At 43.1% G+C, this 26,656-nt stretch overlaps 1 protein-coding gene across 6 annotated transcripts in view; it reads left to right on the top strand.

Moving 5' to 3' along the window:
* Nucleotides 1-26,244, top strand: part of MVB12B (multivesicular body subunit 12B) — a 49,895-nt gene extending 23,651 nt beyond the window's left edge. For 2 of the 6 annotated variants that reach the window (XM_081967310.1, XM_081967308.1), the window contains exons 8-10: nt 17,404-17,459; nt 18,361-18,420; nt 21,535-26,244. In XM_081967310.1, coding sequence (XP_081823436.1) covers nt 17,404-17,459; nt 18,361-18,420; nt 21,535-21,621 — 203 coding nt within the window. In that variant the 3' untranslated portion in view covers nt 21,622-26,244. Of the gene's footprint in view, nt 1-1,676; nt 1,776-17,403; nt 17,460-18,360; nt 18,421-21,534 lie in introns of those variants that run through there. The other 4 variants (XR_014176520.1, XR_014176521.1, XM_081967309.1 and 1 more) reach the window with 4 other exon arrangements.
* The last annotated feature ends 412 nt before the right edge of the window (nt 26,245-26,656 follow it).

The raw sequence follows: 26,656 nt of genomic DNA, 5'->3' as shown, positions 1-26,656 counted from the left end.
GCACCTAGCTTTTGGGGAGGAAAACAAGGGGAAAATATCTGCCTCTACCGAAATTTTGATGGTCCGCAGAAAAATTATTTGCATTTTTTATATTGCACTAAATTTTGGGTCTTCAAACTACGGCCCCTGGGAGGGATACGTGCAATGAACGCTTGTGTTGCTGCAGAGAATCTCCCCCTTCGGGGTCTTTTTGTGGGGGTCGGAGGAGGGCAGAAATTCCCACTTGGGGTCTGCTTCAGCCTCCTGGTGGGGGGCTTTGGGCGAAGGCTGGAGGGAAGAGCCGCTGGTGGCGAAGAGCCAGAGGGCCTCGTTCCAGTGGGACCGCATCATGGCCTGGAACTGGCTGACCATCTCAGCCCGCTGAGCCTCCAGGCGCCGGCACCTGGCCTTGCACTCCTGCAGGTGTTCCCTCTGCTTGGAAAGCCTATGCTCCTAGTCCTCAGTGAGGTGCTTTTGCTGAGCCTCCTTCTCGGTCAGATCCAATTTGAACTGAGCTCTTTTGTCAACTCTTTCTCCTGGTGGCTGCTTAGCTCCAGCAACTGCTTCCTGTTGGGGCCCTAAGGAGCCTGGGCGGGCAGGCGAGGAGTGGCTGGAAGGGAAGGGGCGAGTAGAGGCTGGCGGGATGCCTCTTGACATGAATGACATCGAGTTGGCCATACCCACCCAGTCACATGACCACCTAGCCACACCCACCCAGCCGGTCATTAGGCAGATCCTATTAGTGGTCAGCGGGATTTAAAATTATGAATTTAGTGGTCCCTGAGGTCCGAAAGGTTGGGGACCTCTGGACTAGAAGACCTCCAAGGTCCCTTGCCAACTCTTATTCTGATAACACCCCTAAAGCACAGAAGGAGAACAAGCTGCTGCAAGGAAGGAGGAGGAGACGATTTCTAATAACGGAAGTCGGGAGGAGAAATAAGTCACTTTAAGGAGGCATAAATTGTTGACGGCAGTCCATAAAACAGCCATCGTTCTCCGCCGTCTGTCCCTGCCAATAACGGGGGATAGTTTTGAAATAAAGGAGAATCTCATCGGGGAGAGGGGAGAGGGGAAGGGGACAAAGCTTGCATCTCGGATCCTTGTGTAAAAGGTTAGCGGCTAACAGGTGGCGAGGTTTTCCCAGCATATAAAGCCATGTGCAGCCTGTCAGACCCACAGTCTGCCTGGTTCCATGTGATGGATGGCCTGTTTTCTTGATTAAACCTTCCGTCACTTAAGGAACAATAAGCTGCAGCACCGAGGTGTCGAGATGCCTCTGTGTGTGTGTGTGTCTGTGTGTGTGTGCGTGTGTGTGTGTGTGTGTTTCTGCTTTCCGTCTTTGCAGATGGCGGGCGCAGCGCATGGCATGTATTATTAAAACGAACCTGGCATCTCTAGCATCTTTATTTCCCTCGCAAGAGAAACCACCCTTAAATTTTCCCCTCGTAACAGGACGGGACAGAGCCGGCCCTTCCATCAGTGTAATTGGTTAGATTAATCGACTTAAACTTAAATATTTTATTTTAAAAAAATACATATTTATATTCCTCAGGGTTGTTGTTTTTTTTTAAGTCATCTCTTGTCTTTGAGGTTTTCCATAATTTTGTCAAGGTACGATAAAAAAATGCAAGTAGAAATGTATTTTTTTCCTCCCTTTCAAGGATAAATAGCTTTTTTTTCCCTCCCCCTTATTATAGGCCATCTTGTCCTTGTGTTGGTGTTTTAAGAAGACACACATCTGGATATTTTGGAAACATGGGGAGTGTTTAAATTTAGTAAATTAGTTGTTGCTTGCACCTTTGCGATTGTGTTTTTTAATTGCTGGGGGGTTTTTTTTGGCTTCCTTGTGAGCTGCCTAGGATATAAGAGAGGCAGCCATAACAGCTTTATCAACAAATAAAGTCATACGGTGAATTAACTGAACTTTTCCCATTGCCCAGTGGTTCTACTGGATTATAATATGCCATGATCCTAGATCTCTCCAATTATCCCTTCGTTTCAGTTCTTTCATTGCCCACTTCAAGACTTAGAATTCCCATCAATGGCTCCGTTAGTTAGATAATTCTTCTATCTTCCAAAATAGTCATTTTTGATGGGAAAAGTGTGATTGTGCGCTTCCAGCCCCACTGGTAAAAAGATCTGACTGAGTTAGGGTGTGATTAGGTGAGAGTAACGTAGACTCAGTCACAAAAAACTGGCAGCCTAAGAAGAATAAAGATGGTTGATTTTGGATGATGAATTGAATTGGTACGATGGAGCAAACTTCATCCCTTGAATTGGAACATGGTCGTAGAATCATAGAGCTGGAAGGGACCTTGGAGGTCTTCTAGTCCAACCTCTGTCCAAGGCAGGAGTCCTTCTACCATTCCAGTTAAATGGCTGTCAGGTTTCTTCCTAAACACCTCCAGTGATGGAGCAATCACAGCTTCCGGAGACAAGTCTTTCCACTGATAAAATTATTCTCTCTGTCATGAAGTTTCTCCTTAGTTCTGGGTTGGATATCTCTTTAATGTCCATCTCAAAACTTTACCCCTTCTAGAATCTTAACAGTGTGGTCTAAATGTTCAAATTCTGTGGATCTTTCTCGTCATTTAAGAATACTAGAACAAACTTTCTTTAGTAGTCTTTAAAAAAAATCTTTTTTTAATCAAGAGGTTTTTTTAAAAGAATGTTATTCGCATTGAAGGTGTAAAAAAAAAAATCAGATGTGCAGGTTGACAGAGAGCAGAATAGTTTCCTTATCTGTGAAGATAATGGAGACAGAATGGTGTCCGTTCCTATTTATTATTAAATAAGGGATGGAGAAAATCATAACACACTTTAATAATCATTGATAAGCATGCTACATAATGAACAAGAGTGAAACCAATGACTATCCAGTTCATTTCAGTGGGCACAAATCTAAACCTTGAATATTTCTTCCCTTTGATAGCAGCAGAATATAGAAAGTATCTACATATCCTTGGCATACTCTTGAGTGTTTATCAGTTCAGTCTCTTTCAAATTAAACACCAGTAAAATAATGGGATTTGGCATTAATTTGAAACATCTTTAAGCTTACTTTTCCCTGCCATGTTTACTTCAGTGGGCCCTTGCATTGTTGCTCTGCTAAATCCCAGACCTTACCCTTCCTATAGGCATGTCAGTTTGAGGAGCGCAGATACTCCATCAAAAGTTTCAGACTAAATGGATGAGCTTTTTAATACCTTGGCAGCTTTGGGGCGGGAGGGAACTTAATAAACAGCGTGTTCCAAGGCAATATGTTAATGGCTCCCGGAGGGAGAAAAGTTGGGTTTGCTTCCAAAACCCCCAAAACAAAAGAAGAAGGGGAAAAAAATGCTTTGGCTTGAAATGCTTGCACAAGACGTTTCATCTCTCCACAAAAGGCTTTGGTAAGACTTACGGACAAATCATATGTTACCAGAGAGGAGTTGTTACTCTTCTTTGTTTTGTTGTGAGAAGTTTTGGCAAGGCTGTTCCCAATTCATCTTTTCTTTTCTTCTTCCCGTTGGCTCAGTTCTTTCCTTCATTCCTGGCCAGTGCAATTCAGATGGTAAATTATACCAAGAATCACCCTTCCTTCCCAATGCAGGATCCTCTTAAAACGAGACCTAGGCTCCCTGCTTGGTTGGGACCATTTAGTAATTCAAGGTGTTGGATTTCATCAGATAAGCAAGCGGTTGCTTGCATCCCATCTCCAGAGCTATTTCTCTCTCATGTGCTTGGCCAGTCATCAAACTTGATAGGTATGGTGCATAGTGACATCCTTAATTTATGTGGGTCATGTGTTTTGGGTTTCTCAATGCCAAGATTAGGAACAGGTAGAAGATAGGGGGCCCTCGGTGCTTTCTGAGCTTGGCTGTTGCAGACGTTTCATTACCCTACTAGGTAATATCAGCAGTGCTACAAGAGAGTTGGGTATATGGAGAGAGGAGGAGGGCTGTGGGGTCCTTGGTGTTCTCTGAGCTGGGTTGCTTTCTTGCAGATGATTCACGACCCAACTAGGTAACACCATCAAGGCTAGAAAGGAGTGAGCTTTGCTCTCTGTTTATATACTGTTCCTTGTAGCACTGATGATGTTACCTAGCAGGTTCATGAAACGTCTGTAAGAAAACCACCAAGCTTAGGCAGCAGCAAGGACCCAGAAGGCAACGAATATTTTCTTATTTTCCTGCTGGGGAAGGTAAGATGAACTGTGAACAACAAATCATTTCAAAATCCTTGTTTGAGGAAATCGTAACGTAATTCACTCAAAAGTCTTCCATATGTCTTCAAGGCTGTCTGATTATTTACCCCACTCCCTTGTAGCAACGATGGCACTCATGTAAGCTTGAGAAGGGGAACTCAGTGCATTAACTATGGCTGGAGACCGGATTTCCAAGTGATCTTGGTTCATATCCTGGTTTAGCATCCAACAGAACATGCATCCTTGACTGGTGTCCCTCATCGGGGCAGTTGTGTGTCCCCAGAAGAGCATTGCACTTCAAAAAGGGGAACGGACAGAAAGCCAAAGTTTAATGTGTAAGCTGCCTTGTCTATAAAGAACACGAGGCCTCCCGTAGATTAGCCCAACAAAGAAAGGATCTGTCAGTTTGCTGCAAAGGAGCTAATTATTCGGGAGATTTCTCTCATTGTTGTCTATAAGACAATGAGCCATGCCAGGCTGAGCTCTTTTGTTCGCTAGTGTGAACTGTTTCTTGTTCCTTTCCCTCCCCTCCTCCTCTTGCTTGCCACCTTCCGATGTTTTACGGCATGAAGGGCTTAGCTCTCTGCTGACAGTGCAGCTGTTTTCAGGATTGCTGGCTTCCAGATCATCCGACTGCAAGATCAGAAGGGAGCTGTGAGGTCAGGTAGCCCAGCCCTCTCTTTAGTTCAGGAGCTGCTTGGAGAAGCTGGGATTTTAGCTGTGATTTGCACAATGAGCTTAACCAAGAAGGTCACAAGCCGAGCATTTGCATTCACTCTGTGTCAACTTACTGCCAAGCGCAGGAAATCAGGATCCAAGGTGGTTCAAATGAATACGACATGCTAATGCTTTGTATAAGAACCTGAGCTACTATCGACACGCTAATGCTTTCTTCAAGAACCTGAACTACTAACAGCCAAAGCAAATTGGTGGTAGATAACAGCCAATGGAATTCAAGATGGGCTGGACTTAGATCTCTCGTGGGTGCCAAAGGTCTCAAGGCTGATAACATGCTTGACCCCTCCCTCGACCTCAGCGTGGTCATCTCCTACAACTTAGTGAATGCAAATGTTAAAATCTCTTCAAGTTCAGGAGCCGGGGACTCCAACTCAGGGGTGAAATGCTTGCGACAATCAGCTGTGCCTGATTGTCTGTGAGGTTCCTTCCTGTTGCAGGGGACATTTTGTGTGAAGGCCAGTGTTTTGAATCAGTTGGGCAGCTTTTGTGTTGTCTTTGTGTAAAGTGTGATAGTTGGGTTTTTGAGCTCTCTGTGACTCTGTGAGGTTCCTGCTTGTTGCAGGGGACATTTTGTGTGAAGCCCAGCTGCTTTTACATTGTGTGTGAGTCAGTTGTGCAGCCACGCCCGCCCGGTCACACGACCACCAAGCCACACCTGCCCTGTCATATGATCACCAAGCCACGCCCACAGAACCCGGTACGGGAAATTTTTGAATTTCACCACTGTTTCAACTCCTCTGGAGCAGGTACAAACCTGATCAATTTGATCAGATAAATGTATTCTCCAACCCTAGACTATGGTCTAATTCCTTAACGAAGTAAAGGATGCTGGTTGAACCCCAACAAAGCCGTATGATCCAGGATAAGAGAAGGTTGTTGACAACACACCTTTTCTTTTGACCTCCTTTGCAAGACTGAACTTTTATCAGAGGTGTGACATCTTTGGATGTCATGAACTTTGATCTCCTCTAGGATGCAATTATCTGGGCAGTTCCATTTTATGCCTTTTAGGGTTTTATGTCTTTTAATTGTACATACGGATTTTGTAAGCGGGCCAAAGTCTACTGGAGTGGCTTCCCTGAACAAAGTTAATGAAACATATAAATTAATGTTCTCACTGGAGGATTTTAAATTGCCCATTTATGAATGTATAAAAGCATTGTGCATTTTTTTTTATAAAAATGGGTAAAACTAGGAGGAAGCTTGTGTGCTTTGTGAAGAGAATCTAAGTCTTTCGCTAGGCTCTAAGCTTCCTTGGCCAACGGTTGATGAATTCCTGTAATACATTCTTATAAAGAGGTATCACCTCTTTTTTTGTGGGGTGGACCCAAGATCTTAGTAATTCGTAATGTTTGGGAAGTAGAGTTAATTCAACAAACAGTGACCAAACTCAACCATGTTTGATCTCTTCATGGACTTCCAAGCTGTTATGAACATATCAGACGTAATCAGCTGTTACGGCATTTCTATATCTCTCTTTTAAATGATATAAATGTGCAACTTTGGGAAAGAGTGACCAGGCCAAACCTGAATTTTTTTAAAAAAAGTAATGTCCAAATTCCAAGATGGCCCTTGGCATGGAAAATCCAACATCCAGATGATGTTTTGAACAGTAGCTTTTTCCAGCTCTTGAGTCTATAGAAATACGTTGGCATTGATTAATGAGCTAAGGTGGCACTCTGAATGAGAATGCCAAAATTCCTTGATTCTCTTTCCATCCCTATTGTGCTATTTCTTTTTTCTTCTCCTTCTTGTGTTGGCTTCCCCCACCAAACAGCCATATGCTTCCTGCCACGATATTATGTGGACTTCAATTGCCTCTTTTTTTTTTAATAAATCTTTTATCTGCCTTCGATGGGGAAAGACAATTTAATCAACGCTTAGTCATGTCTTTTCATCCCAAAACGATTGTTTTGATTCATTATCCACCCCTCATGCACCGTTCACTTTTCAAAGATAATTAAATAGTTCATGCGGCCCAGTAAACTACCTTTATTAACATGGATAATTTTGGAGCAGGGGAGGAATGCTATTGTTTTAATTTGCTGCGAAATGATTCCCTTTATCTTCGCTGGGGAAGACCGCTTTTGCCTTCTTACGAAGAAGAAGTTGCGATGTTCGTTGCTGAATTCCTCCTTTAAGACATCCCTGCCGTTTTGAAATCCCATTCCAGCCATATTTGTATGCTTTGGAGTGATTTTATTGAGGGCAAGTTACTATGGAGGTCTTTATTAGCCTCAGGAAATCTTAGTTAGTTGACGCCTAACTAGCAGAATCTTCTCCTAGCAGATTCTTCTTGGTTTTAGGAAAAGACTGAGGGGATTTTCATGAGACAACGGACAAGAACTGAAGTCTTTTTTAGCCCAAAGAACTCATAGCACTGATTAGCAATGTCTCTTGTCTTCTTCTAGTGGAAATCTTCCTGGTAGCCCAATCTTTGGAGAAGTTTGAGAAAGTTTTCATGGAGCCACCCAAAAGAACTTGGCGGTGAAGAAAGAATATTTTTCCAGAATTGATCTGTTGGGTTGAACCATTTCCTTCTCCCACGCAAGCAAACAATGAAGCATTGAAGGCTTTTTTTTTAATTTTTAAGAACTCTTAGGCTCTTAGTAGAAAACATGCATGATCTAAGAGCTACATAGATGGGATATAGACATTAAAGGGAAATATTTGTGGCTTTCAAGGCTGAAATGGAGGGTCCTTCTGCATTTCTTGCTGATGTTTCATTACCAAATTAGGTAACATCATCAATGTTGTCCCACTCTCCCTCTTCCCCTTCTCCTCCTCTCCACAAACCCAACTCCCTTCTAGCACTGATGATGCTACCCAGTTTGATAATGAAATGTCTGCAAGGAAACAGCCAAGCTCAAGAGAGCATCAAGGACCCCTCATTTCAGCCCTGACCCACAAATATTTTCCTTTAATGTATATATTCCATTGTTTTATGCGGCCATTTGACTTGGCATTTAAGTAGCTCTCAGATCATGCCTATTTTGTGCTAAAGATTTTTATATGGAGCCTGAGAGTTGGTGTTGTTTTTTTAAAAAAAACCCAACAACGCTTCATAGTTTGTTTGCGTGGGAGAAGGAAATACTTCACCCAACTAATCAATTCTGGAATAAACTTCTTTCTTCACACACACACACACACACACACACACACCCCACACCCCACAATCTGCAATTCCGTGCTTGGTTAATTATCCCCACCGGTGTGAATATCATGTTCCAGATGTAGCAAAATGTCTTATTAAGAATGTGGTTTTACTTCTGCTCAGCTAGCTGTTTCCTTTCTCTGTTCTTTTATGAATAGGATGCTCCTATGCCAGTTGGATATTTAAACAGTTATTAACAGGATGACAATTAACAGATTGCTGGGGCTGATTCCCCCCCCCTCCCCATCAAAGAAAGAAGAAGGGAGGGTAACATGCCGACAACCTCCTTCAAAATGGGGAACACTTTGTAAAAGTATTGCAACGCCACAATGGCAGTGAATTTTGATTTCCCGGAACTGATATTAGACTCCTTATTAAACTATGTACATCTGCTTTTAATTTAGTCCAAATAATTGGAAAATGCAATGAAGCTTTCCAATTAAAACAGGGGCTTTATGCTGTTTAATAATACCCCCATAATATTATAGCTTATGAAATGACAGGTGAGTTGCGCGGAAGGATGAATAAAACATAAATGCAGCAAAATAAGGACAGGAGAAACCCGAGACAGTTGCTGGGGATTTTAAATGCTCGATGTAATTTGCATATATTAATCTTTTTTTTTTCCCTCAGCCTTAATCGTGCATTCTTCAGCATCTGAAGTTAAAACAGCGTTGACAGGCGGGAGCACATGTAGTTTTTTCGAGGATTTATGACTTGTATAATTTCTGATCTTTAATAAGCAGATATGACTGATCCTCATAGTTCTATAGAAATCGTTTAATTGTTCCAGATGGCATGTACTGATTATGCAAAATTACTTTTCACACTATTCTCTCTTTCCCTCTCCTCCCACCCCCCCCCCCAACCTCTCCTTTTTTTCAAGGCTTGTATAAGATGTGCTTGATGGAGTTCAGAGCAAAATTAAAAGCAAGTTTTATACAGCCCTATCGCCTGGTTTTATGGTGTGTGCGCATATACACACCGAGGAGCTGGATTTAGTCTTTTCCACTATATTGACCAACGTTTGGTGTGGTGTAAAGGAGAAGTTGTGTCTTCTTCTTTTCCTTTTGTCTCCTTCCAGGAAGGTTTTTTTTTGTCCCTGACGGTGTCACAAATGCCTTTTTTTTTTTAAAGGAGAATAAAGAGGAACTTTAAAAAAAAAACTGCTGAAAAATAATAGGGTACCTAATTTGTACGCTGAGTTAAATATGCAGAGGAAATGTTCACACATCTTGCGTTGATACTGCTTGTGGCACAAATGAAAACAAAGCTGCTTGTGATAGTTTTCCCCCTTGTCAAGAAGGATTTACTTTTAATAACTGGAAAGAGGCATGAAGTTGTGCTTTAATGCGGCTTTATGTTTTTAGCTCAGAAGTTCAGGGCTGTCGACAGGGCTGGTCCTTCTGCTGGCTTCCTTTTCAATTGGCTATCTAGAATTTTCATAATTGAACAGGCCTTTTTGTAAAAACTTCTGGTTGCTTGCTGGACTTTTCCAAAATCTGTCTTTGGTGAAGTAGTAACCCCTCCAGAGAAATATTTCTAAATATGCATTCGAATAGAATAGACTAGAATAACAGAGTTGGAAGGGACCTTGGAGGTCTTCTAGCCCAACCCCCTGCTTAGGCAGGAAACCCTACACCACTTCAGACAAATGGTTCTCCAACATCTTCTTAAAAACTTCCAGTGTTGGAGTGTTCACAACTAGCTTGGAAGACAATTCTCTCTTCGGTGGAGCTGTTGTTGTTGCTATTATTATTATTAGTAGTAGTAGTATTTCTTATTATTATTTCTTATTATTATTCTCCTCAAATGTTTTATTTTGTTAAAAAAATTAAAAATACAAAACTCAAAAAAAATTAAGAATAGAAAAAACAAACACAAAAGAACACAAGAACAAGCAAGACATTAAAAAAGTGAAGAGTTTTGTTTCTTAATGCCATTTCCGATGGGCTTGTTGGGTTTACTCAATTTTTTGCGCTAACTGCTGGATTGCTATCACTCGCTTTTCCAAACATTTTGATTATTATTATTTGGCTGAGTCAGGTGGAATGGAAAGATTTGGCCTGGCTCACAACGGAGGACCGGTTAGTGAAATGGAGAGAACGTAGAATTTCCCGAGATGGATAAGATGACTTCTCGGATTAGGAAAAGGGTGCTGTATCTGCATTTATTGGTGATTTGAAATCCCTTATGGATTTTTGTGTGTGTGTGTGTGTGAAAAATGAAGCTGTGATTTATGGTTTTGATGATTAGATGGGATAGATTATAGAAAGAAGAGAGTTGTGGTGATGTAACTTCAGAGAGGCAGGTTAAAATATAATTGTGCTTATAACTGCTGTGAAGAATATTGGAAGTGGCTCCTTTTTGCTGTTATATGTTCCTGTATATCTTGTTCTTTTTTCTACTTTCTTCTATTTTCTTATTGTACTAGAGCTTTCCTTCCTTCCTTCCTTTTTATCCTTGCATCTTCCTTCCTTCCTTTTATCCTTGCATCTTCCTTCCTTCCTTTTATCCTTGCATCTTCCTTCCTTCCTTTTATCCTTGCATCTTCCTTCCTTTCTTTTATTCTTCCATCTTCCTCCCTCCCTCCCTTCCTCCCTTCTTTCTTTGTTCTCTCTCAAAACAAGCAGAGTAAAATACCTTTTTCACACAAACTTCCTTCACACAACACGTGTAACTAGATCAGTCCGAGGCGTTGCAACCATATTCATGCAGTGTGCAAAGTTTGATTTGGGTGCAGCTGGATTGTGCGAACACAACCACCGGTTCCCTGAGAAAAGCCAGGCAGAAAACGTATCCCAGGGTCTTGGGAATGTGAACTTGGCCTAGTTTGACACTGCAGAGTAGAGCATAGAAGAGCAGATGTGACAACGGCTGTTGGAAGCAAAAATCCGTTGCAAAGTGGGTCTCCCGATACAAACACAGACTTCCCCAGCCTTCCGGTTAGCCTCCGACTGCAACTCCCACCTTCCCAGTTGCTTATGATCTTTTGAAACCTAGTGGGAATCATAGTCCGAAGCAGCAGGCTGGGGATTATGGAACCTGTGGTTCTTGTCATCTGGAATAAATCCTCTCCTCCTTTTCAGGCGAGAGGAAAATAAACAGGCTGGGCGGGAGAGATACGCCACCCTACGTCCTTTCGTAGAAAGGCAGGGGGATTAAAAATAATAATAGTAATAATAATTTGATGTTGAAAAGTGGGATGCTGTTCCATTATGTTATCTTTGAGCTCTTCAATTAATCAGGAGTAAATTGCTCGGGATGTATGCATTCATCTGGAAGCGTGGCAGCTGAAGAGCCACAGTTATTGCCACTATTTCTGCGTTAAGCAACGTTTCAGGAACCAAATCAAACACCCAACCCCGAGCCAACCCCTTTTTCCCTTTCAGCAGAGAGGGTGAATAGCCTTAATTTTGCACCAGCAAAAGAAGGGGCTAATAATAATTACATCGTTAATTGGCATCTGGGAAAGGGGGGGGGAAACGAGGAGGCTCTTAATTATAAAGTGCTATTTCCCTAATAGCTACAAGAGCTGGGCATTTGATCTATATGGAAATTGCTGGCTATTATTAGCTAATTAGCAATTATGTTGATGGGGGCATCATGTTTTTGGGAGAGTTTGCATGGGCAAATAAAACATACCACATGGAAAATACATTGCTGTCCCAGTGTTTTCTCAGCAGTTTCTCTTTTTATGATCTCTTCTTTTCCCTTCCCTTCCTCTTTCTTTCTTTCTCTCTTTTTCTCTCCCTTCCTCCCTGCCTTTCTTCCTTTTTCTGCTCTTCCCTTCCTTCCTTCCTTTCTTTCTCCTTCCTTTCTTTCTTTCCCTTCCCTTCCTCTTTTTTCTTTCTTTCTTTCTGTCCCTCCCTGCCTTCCCTCCTTCCTTTCTTTTCCCTTCCTCTTTCTTTCTTTCTTTCTTTCCTTCCTTCTTTCTCTTTCTCTCCCTCCCTGTCTTCCACCCTGCTTTCCTTCCTTCCTTCCTTTCTCTTCCCTTCCCTTCCTCTTTCTTCCTTCCTTTCTTTCTCTTTCTCCCTCCCTCTCTTCCTTTTCTCTCTGCTTTTCTCCCCACCTCTCCGGTTCTTTCCTCTCCCCAAATCCCTCTTCTCTTCTTTTCTCTGTGTCAGGGGTCCAAGTAATAAGTCCCATTCCATAAGAACTCCAAGGCAGGCAAATTTCCTCAAATAACATTTTATTAGGACATATCAAATTGGCAACTTCCTGGTGGAAAACTGGCTCTAATTTGGCGCCAGTTTTCCCCTTCAATTAAAGGTAAAACTTCATTATTTCCCCTCCCAGAGTTTCGGTCACATAATCCAAGCAGCACGCAGTCCAGGTGCAGGTTGACGTCAGCCTCTGCCCTGCAGACACCTGCGCCAACGTCCTTGATTCCCAGGGGAAATAATTTCATTTAGACTATATGATCTCGAACCATCCCTTCCCCAGCCCCTTCAGCCCTGAAGCCACGAGAAAAGAAACCTCTCTAGCAACTACACAACAAAGAAAATGGCCACAGTTCGGCCAACTTAAACAAGCTGACTCCTTGTTTAAAAACAGCTGTTCACAGTCAACCTTCAGACGGACTTTCTCCACCTGATGTGGCTTAAGAAGACATGTTGAATCAAACTAAAAGCATCTCGGTTAGAGTTTGGGTGGTTTTTAGACTAGGAAGGCCTTAGAAGAGTAGTGAGCAACCTTAAACACTCTTAAGAGCCATTTGGGCCCGTTTCCCACAGAAAAAACACCGGGAGCCACAAAACTCTTCCCGTGCCTGACTATTTCCCGAGCGGCCACAAAACTAGCATATGTAGTTGAATTAAATGTTCTGTTTTCTTCTGAAACTTTCATGGGGTGGGCCTTCTGGGGATTGAAAAGCTTGATAAATCGCATGGGTGTCGCACATTGGCAGTTGTGACGCCTATTTTGAATGACAGGGAGCCGCAGCAGTGGGATGAAAGAGCCGTATGCAGCTCCGGAGCCACAGGTTGCTGGCCCCTGTCTTAGAACAGGGAACTGGGTGATGACCGTTTAGTTTTACCTCTAAAGTTAAGTAACAGTAAGATTTCACCATCAAGAAATGACACGTTTCCCAGTGTCCTATTTTGATTGGCAGGAAAAGGAGAACCGAGTCAGAAGAATGCTCTTGTTATTCCTCCTCTCGTAATATACTTTGTGTATATATATATATGTTGTATTTGTACTGATAAATAAATAAAGGGAGACTAGTATAGATCTATTTCGAGCTAATTAGCTCTCATCAGCTAGCCATACCCTTACTGGGATTTGAACCTGGGCTGTATTATATCTTAGGCATATATCTTAGAAATATATTTTCCTTGCCACATTGGGCTGTGTGATTCCTTCTTCATTGCATCCATTTATTCCCCTTCCACACCTTTTCCTTGCACTCACCTTTGCTTTGAGATAGTCACACGTTCCTCTCCTTCAGCTTCTCCTTGCGGTTCGCCTCTCCCTGTTTATCTACATAAGGACTCGTCCGGGCCGGCGGCGTGAAGAATGACCGTCTGGATTTAAAAGATTCCCAGGGCCAGCTTGACTTTGGCTAATCTGGTTGGAGCAGGCTGCCAAGGCAATCTCCGTTGGTGCACAACAGATGGCAAGGGCCCAGCCCCAAAACAAACGGCACTATATCTTTGCCATCTTTTCCGACGATCCATCAAAGAGCTCTCTGAGGCTTGGGGGATTAAATCTTTTGCTACGTTTTTACTTTCCCGCCACCTTCTGTTTGGGCGTCCTGAACCTCTAGTAAACTAATGGTGGTTTACGGCGGAGCGAGAAAACGAGACAGAAGGAGAGACCACGGAAGGGGGTTGGGGAAGGGAATAGATCAACCTTCCCTTCCATGTTTCTCCACACCTGTTGAAGGGGAACTTCCAGAAGCTGAGAATCGTGGAGACTCTGGAGTCCAATGCATTTGGGCAGTAGTTGTTGGCAAGGTGCAAAACCTTGGGTCTTAGTTAAAGTTGAATTTGCTGCCATCAGAAATGGGAATTGTCATCCCTGTCCATGACTTCAAAAAAGAACAGAGTTTTGGAGGATCTGGCTATCCGTGGCTGCTAGTAGGATGTTAGTTCTGGACTTTCACATAGCTTTCCTTAAACTACCAGGATCCATCTTCTTTTAACGACCCCAACATCCCTTGCGGGGGTGGAGTCTGGGCATCTGAATGGAGCTGAGTGTTTACTGGCCAGATGCCTCTCCTGTTGCCAATGCGGAGTTTTGTTCAGCAGATATATTCTCATCGTGCCCAGAGAGAGAGAAATATCTGCCTGTACCTAGCATCGAACTCACAGCCTCCTGACTGTGAGGCAAAAGCGCCACCTTTAGGCCAATGCACCACTCCTTAAACTATCAGGAATGATCCCACAGATCCCGGAGCCGTTCCAGAACCTCTGTGGGATCCATGGAAACATCTTGTTGGTTACTGCAACACGCATAGAAGACTGGATCAGGGGGCTCTCTGGACCTGTCCACCTTCAGAGACTTTCTGTGGCTTCTCTGAAGTGGTGACCCCCTTTCTCATCTCCTACCTCCTACCTATACTATGCTATTCTATTCTATTCTATTCCTTATTCGATTCTATTCCTTATTCGATTCTATTCCTTATTCTATTCTATTTCTTATTCTGTTCTATTCCTTATTCGATTTTATTTCTTATTCTATTCTATTCCTTATTCTATTCTATTCTTTTTCTTATTCTATTCTATTCCTTATTCTATTCTATCCCTTAATCTAATCTATTCTATTCTATGCTATTCCTTATTCTATTCTATTCTATTCCTTATTCTATTCTATTCTATTATTCTATTCTATTCCTTATTCTATTCTATTCCTTATTCTATCCTATCCTATCCTGGCTTCGATTGACATCATGAGGGACGGTTAGCCAAGTTTGCAACTCTTCTCTGAAGCACTGGTCCTGTTGATTAGGATGAGACCCCACGGTGAGCCTTTCACCCAGAGGCTCAGGAGAGGGGGTTTCGCAGCCCGCCCACCCCCAAAGCTGCCAGTGAGCGCTTGGCAGGAGCCCTAATGCTCCTTGACAGCCATATTTAAAACCTCTCTTGTCTCCCTTCATTTGTTCAGTAGGAGAACTTGTCTCGAGCACTTTGCACAAATCTTGGCGGCAGAAAATTCTTTCGTTCTATTATCGGCCTTGATGGGAAGACACCACCTGATATTTCAACAAGTCAGAAAAAAACAATGGGGTGTGTTTCCATAAAGCCCCAGGAGATGCTTTGTGAAGGAAGAGAATAACGGCAATTAGTACTTAGATTTCCACTCTTGTTTCTGACGCCCATTGTTTTCTGCCTTCAAAGAAACAAGTAGTGATTACGCTGGGAGAATGTTTTTCTGCTCCGTTTCAAATTCTCGGTCCTCGTGCAACTCATTTCTGTTTAGCCGGCACCTCGGAGGAGGAGAATTCACTGTGGTTGGTTAAATTTAGGACCTTATTCAATCGCATTTGATATCCCAGAGAGCTGGATGGGAGAATCAAGGAGCCACTTTGGATGCCGGAGTTTAATACGGGCTGCGTGTGTTTGTGTGTCTGGCACTTGTGTTCATCTCTTGTGCTATTTTGCAGAAGAGGATTGACAGGGGAAGGCGGGAGCTGGGTGCACACCACCTGGTTGATTGATTAGGTACCGTCAAGATTGACAAGGGAAGAGAAAATCTGGGTTTACACAACCTGATTGATTGATTAGGTACCGTCAAGTCAGTATTGAGCCTTAGCAACTACCTATAGATGGATTTTTCTCCGTGATGGTCTGCCTTCACCTGGTCCTTCAGGTGTAGTCATCACTAAGTTGTTGTTGTTGTTACGGCTGGTTGACCTCTTCTTCTTCCACCTAGGTGTATGGATTTCTTCAGGTATTATATGGGCTTCTTGGGTAGAAAGTTGATTATGGGCTCTTAGCAACCAGATTGCTAGATCTTCTGGAGGATCTGTTCCTCACCTGATCCTTTGGGACTTCCAACGTGTTGTTGTTTTCAGTATTTGTTTCCAGAGAGTAAGTCATCTGTGTACCAAGTTTGGTTGAAATTGCTTGAGGCGTTCCAGAGCTGTGCTGAAACACACACACACACACACACACACACAGCCATATATATATATATATGTATATGTATTTGTTGTGGCCCAGCAGGATCCGGTTGAGCTGCTGATGGACTCGGATAGCGAGGAACCATATGAGTCTGCCCTGGACGATGTGTGTGAAAACAGCCTCCCCTGCCCTCCGGAGGCTGCAGGAGCTTCCCTGAAGCCTCCGGAGTGCCAAAAACCTCTGTGGGCGGAAGAGAAAAACACATGTCCCATCTTTGACCAAGACACTGGAATTCCGCAGTTGGAATCCCAACTTTGGAGCAGAATGTGATTACGACTCGTCTTGACAGGCTGCTTAGGTTGAGGGCATCTCTGTCCCTCTAAACCTCTCCATCCTTCCCTGCCCGATTTTCCTTCCCTCCAGCCTAGCCCACCCGTTCAGATGCTCCCCATGAGCCCATTTTATAAATAATCTCGTAGCGACAGCCCTAGATGGGGGGGCTGAATCTCACAGCCCGCTTGTTCACGTCTCGTTGGCATTAATAACAGACTCCATTGTGTGCTGCTCTGCCATATTTTTTTTAAGTGCAATCATTCTGAGAAAAGGGCATCTCCTTAATTAGAGGTCTGCTTAATTACAGCTCTGTGGAAGCTCCTCGTTTGCTCCAAGGAGCCCACATGGCAGCATTGAAGCATTTGGACAGATTGCGCTGCTTTCCAGCTGCTGCGCGTTTCTTCCCCAATCTTGGTGGCTCCTCAGTTTTTGAGGAGCAAAGACGTTCCTTGCACAAACTTAGGACTTGGTGGCCTGGCCTTTTCTCCATTTGATCTCCCTTTGAGCCCAAGGCTGAGACAGAAGGAGAAAAAGCCATATAAAGGTTTATAGTGGATGAACCTAAGTAAAGGTTTCCCTGTCCAGTTGGGTCTGGATCTAAGGTGTAGGGCTCACCTGTTTTTTGGCTGAAGGAGCCATCATTGTCTGAAGACATTTTCCATGGTCATGGGGTCGGCACGACTGCATGCCAGAGGCACACAAAACACCCTTACTTCCCTGCCAAAGTCTACTCTTCTCTTTGTGCTTTTGAACTACTAGCTGGGCAGGAGCTAGAGCAAGGAACGGGAGCTCACCCCATTACACAGGGCCTGGGTCTCGAACATGGACTGCCAGCTTTTCCTCCGCGTCTTTAACTGCTGAGCCATCACGCTCCCTACTTTGGGGACTGTAGAGAGGGGAAGACGCCCCGATAATCTTAACCTCCGTTCTTTGTGTTTTGATTGCAGCTATGGAAGGCGTGCCTTTTATGATCTCGGAGAAGTTTGCCTGTGCTTCCGAAGGGGTGAGTTTTCCATACTTATTCATTTATCCGTCTAATCGTCCTCTGGGGTTGCAGACTTCAACTCCCGGCGCTTAACCCATTGAAGAACATCACAGTTCGACTGTGCCAAAATCCACAGTCACAATAATGATCCATTGCTCCAGGTCTCCCATCTTCCTTGCCCTCCAAAAAGCTCTCCAGAAAACGTCACCTTGAAATTTTGGGAAGCCATTCAATTGAGCACCTTGGATGAGTGAGCTCAACCTTCCTCAGCTGTCACTTTTTATTCTCCGTACCGTCTTCATCCACCCCTCCTTGTTCGAGAGAATCTTCTTCCCAAGCTGCCTTCCCAAGTCACTTCCCAAGGCTGAGATGCTGGCCTGTTGCCACTCCTTTGCTCCAACTTATCACAAGATGCATGATGATATTTTGCTTCCCTCATCTCCCTGCTTCTCTTTATTGAAGTCCACTTCTGTTTCCAAGCAATGGACCGTATCTCTTTTCCACTGGGTACCATACTGCCTCCTGATACTGGACTATCATTCCCATAACTTTGCTGACTTGGAGATGGGAAGATGGGAACATTAGTCCAGCCCAGGGGTCGGAAACCTGCGGCTCCGAACCGCATGTGGCTCTTTCATCTCTCTGCTGCGGCTCCCTGTCGCCGGTCAGCTCCACAATTGATAGGAGGACTTTTGATTAGGACAGGTAGAGGAGAAAGGATGCTGCACTAGGAGGAGACTCTGTGGTGGGGGAACTGGACTTCAGCTCCAGAATTGAAGGGGGGGGGCTTCCCAATTGTGGCTCTTTGAGTGTTAAAGATTGCCAACCCCTGAACCAGCCAAACATCCCACCAGGGACTGGAAAAGCTGGATTGAATTCTTAAGTTTTGAATGGCACATTTCTGTCTTCCCCTGTTTAGATGCAGCCTGTTGACCTCTTGGGAATCACAATTAAATCTTTGGCTGAAATTGAAAAAGAGGTGAGGTTTTTTTTTTCCTGGCATGCTTTAGTCACCCAATGCTCTATTTCCCTCTGCCATCAACACTGCTTATATATTTCCACTTATCATTATGCTTCGTCACAATCAGTCAAACGTTTAGGCTGGATTTGGCATTTTTGCCATACCTATTGAATCCTTTCCCAAGGACCTGGGATAGGCAGAGGTCCGATGGTGTGCAAGGTATCCTCCCCAGATGCCAGCTGCTTTCAAGCAAAGCTGTCTTTTGCAATTGACTACAGGGGATTTTGTCAATTCTTATGATTATTATGATTGTGAGGAGTTCACGCTTCCTTTAAACTCACAGCCTAAAACTGAATTCATTCAGAGACTGGACAGCCATTTGTCTGACATGGTAAAGAGCTTCCTGCTTGAGCAGGGGGTTGGACTAGAAGGCCTCTGAGGTCCCTAGGATTCTGCCTTCTATGCAATTTGATTCAGATCTTCCGGGATGCTGTGTGTTGATTTCCAAAATCTCTTCCCTCTTCCACCACTTTTCTCCTTTTTAGCAGGAGCATAGTCCTACATAATGGTGTTTAAGTGAAATATATTTGCTCACTGGCAACATTTCAGAGGGATTTCTCCCTCCCTCCCTCCCCCCCCCCTCTCTCTCTCTCTCAATATCTTTTGAGTTGAGAGTTTGGGCTATCTTCCCCTCCCCACCCCCCTTTCCCCCCAATGACTGAAGAGATCGGTCCTGATTATAATTGCTCTTACCCGCGCATATCTAATTTGTGTCTTTTTAAGTGTTAATTAGTAAACAGTTTGAACTGACATCTTTATGCCTTGGCGTGTTTGAAAAATAGCTCGCGGGGGTTTCCATTCGCTCTGGGCACTTGCCACGGGCTTCTTGATGTTGGCGTGAAATTAACAGAGACGTGGGCGCTGGGTTGATTTTTTTTAAAAGCTCTTACAAAGGATTTTGTAGAAACACTCCTGGGTCCTTCCTGATTTTTAATTTTTGCGGAGAAGGGGCTGCAAAAGAATAGCCCTGGGATTCTTCCTGCACAGGATCTTTGCAAAGCAGTTTGCAAAGGGACTCGTATTTCCCTGATAAACTTAGCAGCAAACAACCCCATGTCTGGATGAAGCCTTAAAGAAAAGAAATTGTGTCTCTTCTCTTTGGCTGCCCTCTGTCTTTCTTTTGTTTCAGGGATAACTAGGTATTAGTCATAATTTCCTTTTGAAATATAAAGGGGGAGGGGGGTAGAATAAGAATCCTAAGCAGTCATTTATGATCACACAGTGCCATCTAGTAGTCTTATCAACGATTGCATCAGGAGGAGAGAAAATATATTGGTGTATGGAAGAGGGAGGGAGGGAAAAAAGAAAGAAAGGAAAGAAAGAAAGAAAGAAGAAAGAAAGAAAGAAAGAAAGAAAGAAAGGAAAGGAGAAAGGAAGGGAAGAAAAAGAAAGAAAGAAGAGAGGGGTGGGGGAGGGAGGGAAGAAAAAGAAAGAGAAAAGAAAGAAAGAATAGGGAGGGAGGGGGAAGAAAAAGAAAGGAAGAAAGAAAGGGAGGGAAGAAGGAAAGAAAAAGAGAGAAAGAATGATATGAATTGACATGTTAAATAATTATAAGAATATATATCTAAGAATTAATTTAAAAGGCAAAATAAAAAAACCTTTTAAAAAAAAGAAAGAAAGGGAGGAAGGGAAAAAAGAAAGAGGGAGGGAGGAAAGAAAGAAGAAGGAAAGAAAGAAGGAGGGAGAGAAGGAATAAAGTGGGAGGAAGGAAAGAAAGAAGGGGAGGGAAAAAAGATAAAGAAAAAGAAAGAAAGAAGGAAAGAAAATGAAAGAAAAGATTAGAAGGGTAAGGGAAGAGAAAGTAAAGATAGATGAGAGAAAGAAGGCAAGGAAGACCTTCTATAATTAAGGATCTTGGAGGTTCGGTGGTTGCATTAAGGTACCCCTGAGTAAACAAGAAGACAGAATTTAAACGCCCTCTAATTCTACCCTGATGCTTAACATAGTATTAAGTTACAGGAGGGAAACATCAGTTTATCATTTCATCCTTTGGGGCTGATCATTCTGAGACATTAAAATGTATTTACCGCGTGATCTCCTACGCTGTTTGTCCTATGCGTTATTTTTGATTGGTCTGCTGCTGCAGTTGGACCACCAGGTGGCAGCATTGCCACGTACACTTTGCACTGCCTTTCCACCTTTAATGAGAAGTTTGCTAGTGTCCATCCCATGCCCTGATGTTCTCCTGCCATGACACAGGGGAGACTTTGGTTGGTTGGCTGGTTGGTTGATCGTGTGCCATCAAGTTGGTGCCAACCGCCTAGATGGATTTTCTCCATGACGGCCTTCAGCCCTTCCGCCTCCACCTTGAAATGTGGAGCTTGGTTCTTTCCCAGCATTAGAAACCTCTCTAGGAATTGTCCGACTTACGCGGATGAAATTGCTAGATTGATTGACTGTGCGCCATCAAGTCAATGTTGACTCTTAGTAGCCACATAGATAGACTTACGACAAGCTGTGCTGTTCCCTAATGCTCTGTGTTCTTCCAATTTTACACCCACCACCTTATAACTGAGTCCCTCCCCCTTGCTGCTACTCGTCCTCTTCTTCCCTTTCCTTCTACTTTTCCCAGACCTTCTACAAGCAGCTGGGTCTTCACAAGGATTCCAGAGTAGGATACTTTAATGGAGTAACAGTTGGAAGGGACCTTGGAGGTCTTCTAATCCAACCTCCTGCTCAAGCAAGAGACCCTATAGCATTCCAGACGAGTGGCTTTCCAGTCTCTTCTTAAAAGCTTCCAGTGTTGGAGCATTCACAACTTCTGGAGGCAAATTGTTCCACTGGTTAATTGTTCTGACTATTGGGAAATCCCTCCTTTGTCCTAGGCTGCTTTTCTCCTTGATTAGTTTCCATCTGTTGCTTCTCCTCCTGCCTTTGGGCGCTCTGGAGAATAGCTTGACTCCCTCTTCTTTGTGGCAGCCCCTGAGATATTGGAAGGGCTGCCACAAAGAAGGGGGGCGCGTTCAACCTATTTGAACCAGTTGAGAACTCTGGGTTGATGGGTTCAACGGTGCATAGTTTGCTTTTTCTTGTCTGTCCAATCGTTCACACCTGCCTTTTTGTCTCCTGCAGTATGACTACAGCTTCCGGACGGAGCAGAGTGCTGCAGCTAGACTGCCTCCCAGTCCCAGCAGATGCCAGCAGTATCCACCCTCCTGAAGTCTCTCAACTCCTTGGAGTATAACGCACACATGTACTACTGAAAAGGATTTTCTTCTTCCTCCTCCTCCTCCTCCTCCTCCTCCTCCTCCTCCTCCTCCTTTTCCCTCCTCCTCCTCGCTTTGTAAACTTTCCACCCAACCCTTCCCGTCCCTGACAAGCAGTATTAATGGAGGCCCTTCCAGCAAAAGACACACAAAGCCTTGTTTTTTTTTTTTTAGTTCTTCCCCCTCTGCATCGCTTCCCTCCCTCTTCCTAAATTCAAAATAATTGGACTTTCTTTCCCTCTTTTTTTTAAAATATCAACTTGTCCTTGCTGGTTTGCAAATCTTGACTCAGATCCTTGAGTCCCTTTGGACAAACAGCCCTAAATCTGAAAGATTCCCCCGGGATCATCCAACCTTCACGACTGAAGAGACCTACATTTCCGTGCGGGGACTTCTGTCTGTCCGCGTTTATTTATTGTGGTTTTTGTGGCTGAGGTTTGAGGCTTGATTTCCTCTGAAGAGCTGCTCCAACTCAGCTGACGTGTCTTCTACTAAACTCTGGTCGACTTTTTCTTAAAACCAGAAGCATATCCTCTTTTTTTAAAGCTATCATCTGGCTTTATCTGGCATTCCTCAGCTGACCAGAGCTATGAAGATCCATCCTGTATCTCACCACCAGTGTCACTTTTCTTCAGCACCAGTTTCTAAAGGAGTTTCGGGTTGCTTTTACTACACAACGCACGCCATCCTTTGCGGTGTTTGGAAGCCGCTTAAAATGTATTGTCTGAACTGGACGTCTGTTTTGGGGAAATTCTCTTTCCCTGGGTTGATGATCAAAGCGATCTTTTCCGTCAATGGGCAACTTCATTTCTGATCCTTTAAAAAAACAAAACAACAACAACAGCACGTGATTTCTATCTGATAGTTTTTGCAAAAAAGAGTTTCGACTGGTCTGGAAGATCTGAGGAATCTCCCAGTGGCTTTATGCACAAGCTTTGAATCCTTTCTCCTGTAACAAACCCTTCAGTTTAGCAACCTGTCTGTCTAATTGGGATGAGCACAATGTGTTTTCTTCTGGAGATCTTGGAAAAAGAAACTCAAGACATCGATTCGTAATGAGGCCAGTCTAATGTAAGCTCCAGCCCCATGACTCAAAACATACACCCTGATGCAACTGGTCCACTGAAACTTAAATTATTGGGGGAAACCTGTGTGAAAGTCGTTGCTATTTCCCCCCCCCCCCCCCTGAGTGTGATTTTGCTGCCGGAGAACAAATGCTATGTTACACAGACAAAAAAAGAAAAAAAAAGGAGAACAGATCCTTTCTTCCCCTTTTCAATGATTTCTTCGATTAAAAACAAAAAACAGATGGAAAGGTTCCAGCATGTCCCATGTAAATAAATACTAATTCTCTAATGGTATTAAAAATGCAATTGCCCTGGTTATGGACCCCAACTGCTCCTGGGGTTAGTTTAGCTTATTCTGGAGTATTTTGTTCATAGCAAAGAGGGGTACTTGTACTGCATAAAATGGATATGCCTTCCCAATCCTTCCTCCAGAAGTTTTTTATCAATTGCATTTTTCAAGAAAAAGCTAACGTAGGTTTCTGGGAAATTGGAAGATGACTCTGCAGCTGTCCAACCTTTCTACCTTTCTCTTAGCAATTTATGCCTTGATTTCTTTACCATCTTTTTTGGTTTTGCCAAAGCTTTTCAGTTCTTACAGTCCATTGCCAACCACCAAACTGCCTTTCTCTGCCCCAGAGGAAATTCATGAAGGCATGAAATAGGTAAGCGGTCCCAGCAGTGAAGACAATGTTTTAGGCAGTTCCTGAAGGTATTTTGGAAACTGATAAGGTCAAACTCGGACAATGATTTGATCTTGACTAAGTCTTGAAGTGAGGCATTAGGAAACCATCTCAAGGAAAAAGAGATCTGAGATTAAAACAGAGTTAAAAAGTATTTTCCGGTTAACAAGAGTGGAAAGACAGCTAATTTGATGACCGGAGAATGTGAATTGAATCTGGTTGAGGAATTCGACCAAATTTGAAAAGTCAGGCGAAATGAAATTGATTTGGAAAGCCATTTTTATTTATTTTATAATCTAGATTGCTAAAATGTCCTCTCATCTTTGGATCCTGGAAGGTGTGTGGAAGCACTTCAGGCTGACATAAGTTGTTTTTTTTATCCCCTCAAGCAGAATTTCTTAATTTCTGCTTCCTTCTGTGGCCTTCAAAACTTGGGAAGGAATTCCCAGCAAGAACCTGTGTTCGGAGCGATGCAGAAGTCCCACCTCTGCATCAAGTCTTCTCGACAGCTGTGTGAAGAAGAGATCTTGGCCTAGTTCATTTTGGCTGAATTATTCTGTCTCGCTAGATGGTTTCCTTCCATAAGGAGGAGTCCATAAGGTAGCAAAGAGATTTCCCTGCTTCAAACTTGGGAGAAATACCGCTGGGCAAATTGAAACGAGTCTGAAGAATTAACCTAACCAATGCACCAGGACGTAGAAGGAACCAAAATGGCACCTTCTATTTTGCAAGGCTCTGAAGAACCAATGAAGCAGCTTTGAACTCAAGGTTACCATTGCAGCAGAATTGCCCCTCAGGCAGAAGGGAGTCCTTGTTTGCAATTGGTACCTTTCAATATTCTGGTGCAGGGTTTGAATTCTTCCCTCCCCCCTCCCCTTAATCTGGTGAGAAGACAGTGACAAACAAAGCATCTTCTGTCAAGTTCTGATGAAGTTCTAAAGTTCCCGTCCACTTCCATCCTACCATTCTTGGGATGGCTGCTTCTCCTCCCCTACTCATCCGATGGACAGAATGCAATTTAGCTTCTTCTCTCTCTTTTTTTTTTTATTTACAGAGGAATGCTTACTACCAGGGTTATCACTGCATCCTCTTTAAAAATATAAATATATGGATGATGATTCTCAGTTACCATGAAACGTAATTCTTCTGTAACACCAGGCGTTTTTAACGTGGTATTCGGCCTCCCGACCGTACTGACAGATGGGTGTTTATTTCTGTGTTTGGGGTGTATGCGTATAATGCCATTCTGTAGTATTTTACGTTGTACCCACCCCTTTTCCATATATTTCTCTCTAGATAATGCAGATACGAGCCTCTCATTTCCAGGAGAGATTGGTAGACTCAGACAAGTGAAACCAGCTTCAAAGGAAAGGCTTTTGAGGAAGTGAAAGGAAGGCGAAGTTTTTACACAGCATCTTTGCTTCTGCTCACAGTCAGAAATGGTGGAAGGCAGGAAGCAGAATTGGTAGGTGTCCAGTTAACTAGGCCAAATTTGATTCTGAGTCCAGAGGGAAAAAGCGGGGTTAGAGAACTCATCCTCCTTCTCTTCACACTGGAAAAATTACCTGTAAACGAATCTCTCTTTTTAATTCCCCCAATGTTGGTCTTTTAACAACAACAATCAGGAGTTTTTGTTGCTCTTAACAGCATCTTTGATGGATTTTGTTGACTTTCCATGTTAGTCTCTGTTGGACCAACTCTCCTTAGCAGTTGGCTAGAGTTGATGGCTCATGAAGAGTTTGAAGGCCATCAATGAGTGGCAAGAAACAGGGTCACTTCTACTCCTTCCTAATAGAGGCTGGTGGTGTGGTGTTGTTTTGACAACCCAACACTGAAGAGCTTTCCTTTCAAGCAGGGTAATCTTTCCTGGCATAGACTTTGCCCATGACAGAGCAGTTGTGCATCACAGGTAACAAGTTGCAGGCCTAGGGATTTCTTTTGTTGACTCCTCCACGCAATCCCATCCTTATCAATGGATGCAACTTGTATAACTGTGTTATTCCATTCATCACCACTGAGGGGAGACAGAGACCTTTCCTTGGAAACCTGATTGCCCATTTGTGCAGCTTTTTGTCTGGGTTTTATATTCACACAGATGGAATATTTGTGTGAACAAACGCACACAAACACACACACACACACTGTTGGGAGTCTGCGTTGCACAAATGAAACGTGGGTGTCTTATTTTCTGTCCCTTTCCCCCCCTGTCCCCCCAAAACAGAACAAAAACAGTGTGAATGATTGGGGAAATCCGTGAGACTCCCTTAAAGGGGTGTTTTAAGAGAGTGGGTAAATGGTCACAACACACACACACCGACAAATTTAAGCCAGCTGGTTGGTTCAAAATAGGTTACATTTGTGGTGTATTTGTGTGTGTGTGTGTGAAGTGCATTAAGTATTTTGTTGTGTGAAACTATATTTTGAAAGAGTTGGTTGTTTAGGTTAAAGGCTGTAGGTTTTGCCTTTTAAGGAAATATAGAAAGGACACTAATGCAACATCCGATGAAAGGCATGGATTACAACATCCCTTTCTGAGCTATTTGCTCACAAAACAAGAGTGTTTGTTAAGCAGCTGGGCATTTAAAAAAAAAACTTTGTGTGCGTGTGTAGGTATGAATGTAATATTCTTTTTCTTAAAAGATGCTATGCATTTTCTTCGTGATGGGACATAGAAAGTGGATTAAACGTGCTCATTAATCCTATTAATATTACCCTTTTATATTTATTTTAGATGGCCTACTTTGTGTTTTACAAAGGGAAGCTCCCGTCTTGAGAGAGTTTAGTCTGTATTCTTAATATAATTTGTTGAATAAAATTTTTTTAACCAGTTCCTTCTATTCTTTTATTTGAAGGCTTTTTGCTTCAGTTTCATTAGGAAAGAGGAGCATGTTGAAAATGTCGGTGAAAAGATTATACATTGTAGGACTTTGATGCTTCTCTGGATGTGTCTGGAAATCCTGAGACACCTTCTAAGCCAACAACATAGTTCTTGAACCTTCCTTCCTTCCTTCCTTCCTTCCTTCCTTCCTTCCTTCCTTCCTTCTTTCCTTCCTTTTTCTCTCCATCCATCCATAAGGATCTGCCTGTGTTTGTCTATCTATCTATCATCCATACATCCATACATCTCAAATTCTATCCATCCATCCTTTTAAAAGACTATCTATCCCTCTATCTCTAATGTATCTTCTCTACCTACCTACCTATCTACCCACCTCTAATGTATCTTCTCTGTCTCGTAATC

The sequence above is a fragment of the Natrix helvetica genome (genome assembly GCF_964273705.1).
Source record: "Natrix helvetica genome assembly, chromosome: 15".
NCBI lineage: Eukaryota > Metazoa > Chordata > Lepidosauria > Squamata > Natricidae > Natrix > Natrix helvetica.
The sequence above is the reverse complement of the archived record's forward strand: the minus strand, read 5'-3'. Positions and strand labels throughout refer to the sequence as shown.